Here is a 7,426-nt window from a genome sequence, read left to right as displayed (position 1 = left end):
GTATATATATGTTGGCCTTGGCCTCTAAATGATATCAAGTTGCACATTCATAACATGGTATCAGAGCCCTAGGTTTTTTTACTCTTTTTTTCTCTCTCTCTCTCTCTTTTTTACTCTCTCTTTTTCTCTTTTTTTTGGAGTGTAATAGCGGAAGTATCAAGGAACAGCCAGTGAAGCAGGCTAATAATCAGCCGAAGGCTATTCTCTAATAATCAGTGGAGGATATCTGGCAGCCAGGCACGCCCGCACTGCGTGGATCACACGACCCAGTCAACGCACGAAGCCAGCGGTAGATCACACAACCCCGACCTCAAGGCGTGGAGCACAGAAACCGGTGGCCGGAGGAGAGCCAGCGATCTTGGCGGCGCCCGATATGGACGAAGCAAGCAGCGGAACCGACGGCCGACGGCGGAGGATCTCCTCAGTGGCGACCTGCTAGGGAGCAAGGGTCGGCTTCCTGGGCGGAGCGGATCAAATCCAGCCGGCGGCAGAGATCCCACGAGGAAAACGGCGGGGCAGAAACCAGGCAGGGACGGAGACGATCTCCGATAACTGCTGCCTCCCGCGGACAAGTTGTAGCTGCTCGATCTGGAGAGCAGGACCGACGGGCGGCACGATCAGGAGCGCTGGATCGTGGGCGGATGGCTGGAGGAGGTGGGTTGTGGGCAGATGGATCGACCACCAGAGGAACAAACTGCAGCGATGGGGCGAACAACTGCAGCTGCAACCAGATGGACACTTCAATCGCGAGCTGGAGAAGCAGAAACACGGGCCGGCAGGAAAAAGGAGACACCAGCGGCGGCCGTGCAAGAGATTGGATCGAGAGGAGCACGAGTTGCACTTGAGCGCACTGGCACGTGGGATCTGGTTCCTCTTCCTCCCCATGTTTGTCCCATTACTTGCAAGTGGGTCTATAAGATTAAGACTCGCTCTGATGGTTCTCTTGAGCATTATAAAGCTCGTCTTGTGGCTCGTGGCTTTCAGCAGGAGCATGGTCGTGATTACGATGAGACTTTTGCTCCTGTGGCCCATATGACCACTGTCCGCACACTTCTCGCCGTGGCCTCTGTTCGCCATTGGTCTGTGTCTCAGCTTGATGTTAAGAATGCATTTCTTAATGGTGAGTTGCATGAGGAGGTTTATATGCAGCCACCACCTGGGTATTCAGACCCTGACGACATGGTTTGTCGTCTTCGTCGCTCTCTCTATGGCCTTAAGCAAGCCCCCCGCGCTTGGTTTGAGTGTTTTGCCTCTGTGGTCACTGCAGCTGGTTCTTCTCCCAGTGTTCATGATCCAGCGCTGTTTGTCCACCTTTCTGCTCGTGGTCGCACTCTTCTGCTTCTATATGTTGATGACATGATCATCACTGGAGACGATTCTGAGTACATTGCCTTTGTCAAGGACCGTCTCAATGAGCAGTTCCTTATGTCTGATCTAGGTCCTCTTCGTTACTTTCTTGGGATTGAGGTTTCCTCCACCTCAGATGGCTTTTTTATTTCTCAAGAAAAGTACATCCAGGATCTTCTTGCTCGTGCTGCTCTAAGTGATGAGCGCACTGTGGAGACTCCTATGGAGCTTAATGTTCACCTTTCTGATGGCGAGCCCTTGTCTGATCCGACTCGCTATTGTCATCTTGTCGGGAGTCTTGTCTATCTCGCTGTCACTCGACCGGATATCTCCTATCCTGTTCATATTCTGAGTCAGTTTGTTTCTTCTCCCACTTCGGTTCACTATAGTCACCTTCTTCGTGTTTTACGATATCTTCGTGGCACGATCTCTCACCGTCTCTTCTTTCCTCGTTCGAGCTCGTTACAGCTCCAGGCCTATTTGGATGCTACCTGGGCTAGTGATCCTTTGGATCGTCGCTCACTTTCTGCTTACTGTGTCTTTCTTGGTGGTTCTCTCATTGCTTGGAAAACAAAGAAACAGACTGCAGTTTCCCGTTCGAGTGCAGAGGCCGAGTTGCGAGCTATGGCTCTTCTCACGGCAGAGGTGACTTGGTTACGCTGGTTACTCGCAGATTTTGGTGTTTCAGTTACTACACCCACTACACTCTTGTCAGACAGTACAGGTGCTATCAGTATTGCGCGGGACCCCGTGAAGCATGAGCTTACCAAGCATATTGGTGTTGATGCTTTCTTTGTGCGCGCTGGTGTGCAGGACCATGTTATTGCTCTTCAGTATGTGCCTTCTGAGTTACAGCTGGCGGACTTCTTCATGAAGGCCCAGACTAGAGCGCAACATGGATTTTATCTTTCCAAACTCAGTGTTGTGGATCCACCGTGAGTTTGAGGGGGGTGTTAGAGTTATAGTTATGATGTCTTTTGGCTTTCCGTATTTTGGCCTTTGGCCTCCCCTTGTACTTGTATATATATGTTGGCCTTGGCCTCTAAATGATATCAAGTTGCACATTCATAACAGCTATCACTGACGACCGCTGGGTCTTTGGACCTTGCACACGGCAACAACAGCGACCTTGTCAGCGAGGTTCTTGATTTGCATCGTCTCATTCAGCGCCGGCAGCTCAACTTCCAGGCCGAAGATCAGGACCAGATCCGCTGGAACTTGGAGGGATCAGGTCAGTACAGCTCCCGCTCGGCCTACGCCCTCCAGTTCTTGGGCTCGACGACGGGCATGTTCCAGGCCATGATCTGGGCCGTCTGGGCTCCGGCGAAGCTTAAGATGTTTGCGTGGCTCCTCCACCAGAACCGGCTGTGGTGCAATGACCGTCTCCAGCGTAGGGGCTGGCCAAACTCCTACTTTTGCCAGCTCTGCCTCAGGAACCTGGAGACCTCGGCTCATCTGTTCTGGAGCTGCCCGTTCACGAAGACAGTATGGACTAGCTTGTCCTCTTGGCAGCACTGCCAGGGGCTCAGTAAGGCGTGTCTGCCCAACGAATGCAGCTCCCTGGAAAAGGTCGAAGCCATGGTTTCAGCAATAGGGCCAGCACATGCGAAAGGAATCAAGTCGCTGATCATGCTGGTGCTTTGGAAAATCTGGCAAGAGCGCAACAGCCGTGTTTTCAAAAAGAAAGAGGCTACGGTGCAAGCGGTGATCAATGACATTAGGAGAGAGCTCTGTCTTTGGCAACACGGCGGTTTCAAATCCATTCTGAGTCCCTTCGGGGATCCTCCATGAGATAGTAGTCTTAGATCCGGGTGCCTCAGGCACCAAGGCTTTTTCCTTCTTTTTGTTTACCTCCTTGATCCCAGGATCATCGCCTTTGTCACTTTGTCATCTGCTCCCTGCTTAATCAATGAAACCCCAGTAATGGCTGGCTCGTTCAAAAATAATAACATAACAAAGTAGTAGGCAGAAGAAGCATGTTCCAGCTGCAGTCAGAGAGAGATATGGTGACTATTGCAGCATCCACTTCCCCAGACTGCTGTAGCAAAACTTCAACCTGATAGTGTATCTTGAAAATTACAGAAACATCTCCTTCCTAGCTAGAAAAGCACACGGGGCTAGCCGGTTGACCTTTTGTAAGTATCAAACAAATGCTATATGCACGCAAAAAAAAAAATCAAATCAGCAATTAAACATCTTATGCTTGTGTATAACTGAAAAGACAATTAAGTTTGCCACACAATTGCATAGGGTAAGTCCATACGAGAAGTTTCAGCAGATGTGTTACTTACCACCTGCCAGCTCCCTCTGGGCAGTATTCTCGTCGCCTCCCCATGGAAAATTTCCACAGGGCACTATTTTTGCATTCAGGAACATCTTTTGCAGTTTTAACAGGGATAACTTCATAAGTTTGTGGAATTATTACAGAGGAACTTTATTAGACTAGAAAATAGAGCAGACTTATGCCAAAGACGGTGCGATCTTCAGGGATCAACACCATCTACAAAATGAGCACAAGACAGTGCAATCTTCAGGCATCAACGCCGTCTATGGCTGTCAGAAGGGGTTGGCCACTGACAAATCATGTATATGCTTCTTTAAAAAGCACTCGGTCCGTATGAAGCATTCCTGAACTCAAAACATGGCACTCAGTCCATAATTAGTAGGGCTAACCCTTAATTCAAACCGAGCATCTCGTGAAGCTCTGTTTTCCACTTGTAGCAGCATGTGCTGATAAGCCACCGTTTTACTGCTGTACTCATTATATACTTCAAATTCAATTTTGTCTAGCACCTTTGCTTTCAATACGAAGAACCTCGCAAATTCAAGCTGTTTCCCATAGCCCGAGAATGACTTAAACACCACTTTTTTTAGATTGGTACTAACATTTTTCCTCTACATACATGCCACAAGTATTGGGTACTAACATTTTTCCTCTACTTGTGTCCCTGAAAACATTTTCTCTTCTACTGATTTACCAGAGCCCACGACGAGGTTTCCTGCTGATTCTTTTATGTTCGTGGGAAAGATATAAGAATCTCCAGTGACGAGATGTCGTCAATTTCATTGAAACTGCTGATGTCGTTCAGGATCTCAAGCTTCTTTTAGGGCCTTTTTACGATAGGGACGGAGAACTATAGGTCATCCAGCCAACATAGCTGGTGGTCCAGATTGAACAATACTAGATGACCAAAGGAGTAGTGTTTTTCAATCAAAGGGCAAATTAGGTGGATTAATAAAGCATTCGACACAACGAATGGTAGTTTTAGCAGACCGAAATCTGGTCTTGCAAGTAACAAAGTTATATCTATCTTTAGCAACTAGGATTGAACTATCTTTAGAGATGTTTAGAATTACTACTTATCTAGTAGTAGTAATGATGAAAACAAGTTAAGAAGCAATATACACCAGAATCACTGGCAAAGCCAACACTATCTTCAGGTCCTTAGCCCAATACGACGCTGTTAAGGATGTGATCAATTCAATTTCAGTGAACTCAACTATAATAACAGAACAAACAGTAGCCAACTGAAGCATGATGATCATTAGCAGAATTTCTAGCTGATAACATACACAGATATATCTTAAAATTACAGAGAGGCATCTCCTTCCTAGCTAGAAAATCATAGGGGCCTAAGCCACAGGCTGACCTTTCATAAGCATCAAACGTCTCGTGCTTCTTCATACAAATGAAAAGACAATTAAGTATCCAACACCCAGCATAGGCAGAACAAAGCCATAACTGCACAGTTACAACTTTCGGCAGTAATATTTGCATCCCTGCCCATCAGAAATTTACTTCAGTGCACTTATTTTTGCATCCAGAAACAACTTTTTCAGTTTTAACAGGGGCAACTTCATAAGTTACCGGAATAAGAGAGGAACTTCAGACTAGAAATTGAGCAGACTTATGCAGAAGATGATGCAGCCTTCAGGCATCAACAACGTCTACAGATGAGCACAAGACACTAAGACAGTGCAATCTTCAGGCATCAATCCTGTCTATGGCTGCGGAAGGGGTCAGCCACTGACAAATCATGGATGTGCTCTACGAGCTGGTGCTCGGTACGGATATATCTCCTGAATTCAAATTGAGCATCTTGAGAAGCTCTGTTTTCCACTCGTAGAAATCTGTGTTGATAAGCCACAGATACACTGTTGTAGCCACCGAATCCTTCAAATTCAACTTTGTTTAACACTTCTGCATTCAAAACAAAGAACCTGGCGAACTCATACTGTTTCTCATTGCTCGTGAATGGCCTAAACACCACTCTCTTGAGATGGGTTTGAAGGCATTCAATTGGAAGTAGCGGGTCATACTGAGGCCCATTTTTCTTATCCTCCTCAATGTGTTCGTGAAACTGCAAATGGAAATAAGAGGGATATGTTGAAGCTGTTGCAAACTAGACTAGATAATATGCCAATCAAATGAGATATTTGAAGCAAGCAAAGATGAGTACTCACAATGACATAGAGCTGTTCCAGACAAGGAAACCACCTGAGGATGTTAAGAACTGGGTCCAATTCATGGCCAGAAGACCTGAGAGCCAAAATCTTCACGGTGTGCATTGAGTTTGCCGAGCCGACTGGGCTTATTCCCTGAAGGAAACAAACAATAGATATAGAAAGACATAACAAATAAGTTTCAAGGATGCTTGAAGGAATGCCAAATGCAAGATTCAAGGATGCTGCTACTGCTACCTGGGAGACTAGGAGCTTGGAGACGACGAGTAACAAAGGGCCCAATATCTCCAGTTTAGGCGCCCTAACTACCCGGATAGTAACACAATCATTATCACAGGAACCATAGTAAGGTATTAGTAACCTTACAAGCCGAGGAGCATCTTCGATGACCAGTTCTGTTTTTTGCATAGAGGTATGACGGATGCTGATGCTCCTGATTTTCGGCGAGCTAATACGGAGGCATCCCACACCAAAAACTTCGGACACGTAAAGGCTCTCCAAGGCATGGCAACCAGAGAGCAAATCGTGGAAGACATCCTCCGGGATGGAAACGTCCATGAAGGAGAGCTGCTTGAGGAGGGGGAAGTTCATGGACGGCCCGATCTCGTTGGGGAAACTACAATGGCTCATCTTGGCAACGAGGAGAGTGGGTGCAGAGCGGAGCGCAGATGGCAGCAGCCGGGGGTTGGCGTAGCTGATATCGAGCTCCTCGAGGTTGGCGAGTGCCGGGGAGTGAAGCCAGCTCTCCGCCTGGGCGCAGAGGTCGTCGGCGCCTGGGTCGCCGGCGCCGGGGCAACGCAAGTAAAACCGGCGGGCGGGGCCAGGGTGCTGGGGGATTATCTCGGAGACGGCGGAGGGCCGGACGCGGAAGGAGGTGCGGGCGGGGACGCAACGGGAGGAGGTGCGGACGGGGGCGAGGGTGACCTCGAGATTGAGAGGCGCGGAGCGCCACAGGTGGCGCCATCGGCGGGAGAGGACCGGCGTGCGGCCGCCGTCCTTGGTGGGGAGGAGGGAGATGATGGTGCCAAGGACGACATCGGGGAGCCCGCTGATGAAATCGTCGCCCGTCTCGTCGCCGTCGCCACTCCGTGCCCGCTTCTCTGCGGCTCCGTGGGGTTCTGGCTTGTCGGGCCCAGGCGCCGCCGCCGCGGCCCCCCTCTTCCCCATGGCCGGCGGCTGGCGAGCGCGGGACGGAGGATTTGGATCCTCGCCACCAGTCACCGCTCGCGGCCTTGCTCCGACAAGGGCTCGCTCGATGCGACTGGAAATGGGGGAGCTAGGGTTGGCTGCCTCGACGGCGCGACGGCGAGGCTCAGGATTTGGGGGAGTCGGGCAGGCTCAGTCCGTGCTCAGTGGGTTTGGCCCTGTGGGGATCCTCTAACACGAAGGACGAAGGAGGGAAGTCACCTAAGCTACGGTTCCTAACTTTCCTCCTTTACATCTACTCTACACATTTACAACAAATCTACTTTATACATTTACAAAAATTACATACAAACAAAATTATGATGCAATAAAATTAATTTTAAATTTATTTATATCAACAGTGATTGTACAGTGCCGGCTACAGTAGATAAATACAGTGCTCGCTACACTACCCGTGACTTTCCTTCTC

General features: G+C 48.9%; 1 protein-coding gene across 4 annotated transcripts; it reads right to left on the bottom strand.

Moving 5' to 3' along the window:
* Nucleotides 1–4,868: 4,868 nt before the first annotated feature.
* Nucleotides 4,869–7,193, bottom strand: LOC109755093 (putative FBD-associated F-box protein At3g50710). Of its 4 annotated transcripts, none has more exons than XR_012187126.1 (4): nucleotides 6,049–7,189; nucleotides 5,812–5,946; nucleotides 5,216–5,708; nucleotides 4,869–5,127 (listed from the first exon to the last, which is right to left on the bottom strand). XR_012187126.1 is itself a non-coding variant. In XM_020313972.4 (3 exons), the coding sequence occupies exons 1-3, from the start codon at nucleotides 6,976–6,978 to the stop codon at nucleotides 5,340–5,342; spliced, it is 1,434 nt and encodes a 477-aa protein (XP_020169561.3). In that variant the 5' UTR covers nucleotides 6,979–7,193; the 3' UTR covers nucleotides 4,869–5,339. The 4 variants fall into 4 exon arrangements, 2 of the variants coding, with proteins under 2 accessions (XP_020169561.3, XP_073357099.1); XR_012187125.1 differs by having other exon boundaries at nucleotides 6,046–7,174; XM_020313972.4 differs by having other exon boundaries at nucleotides 4,869–5,708; nucleotides 6,049–7,193.
* Between the last annotated feature and the right edge of the window lie 233 nt (nucleotides 7,194–7,426).

Source organism: Aegilops tauschii, chromosome 6, assembly GCF_002575655.3.
Source record: "Aegilops tauschii subsp. strangulata cultivar AL8/78 chromosome 6, Aet v6.0, whole genome shotgun sequence".
In the NCBI taxonomy this organism is placed as follows: domain Eukaryota; kingdom Viridiplantae; phylum Streptophyta; class Magnoliopsida; order Poales; family Poaceae; genus Aegilops; species Aegilops tauschii.
Note: the sequence above shows the minus strand (reverse complement) of the source record. Positions and strands in the feature narration are given on the sequence as shown.

What these genes read in the sequence shown, in the direction of transcription:
- LOC109755093 (XM_073500998.1), bottom strand. Translation starts at nt 6,978, where the DNA reads ATGGGGAAGAGGGGGGCCGCGGCGGCGGCGCCTGGGCCCGACAAGCCA. An exon ending in AGCTCCTAGTCTCCCAGGTA is followed by an intron (nt 5,947 to 6,045) that starts GCAGTAGCAGCA and finishes TGTTTCCTTCAG; the next exon opens with GGAATAAGCCCAGTCGGCTC. An exon ending in TGGAACAGCTCTATGTCATT is followed by an intron (nt 5,709 to 5,811) that starts GTGAGTACTCAT and finishes TTCCATTTGCAG; the next exon opens with TTTCACGAACACATTGAGGA.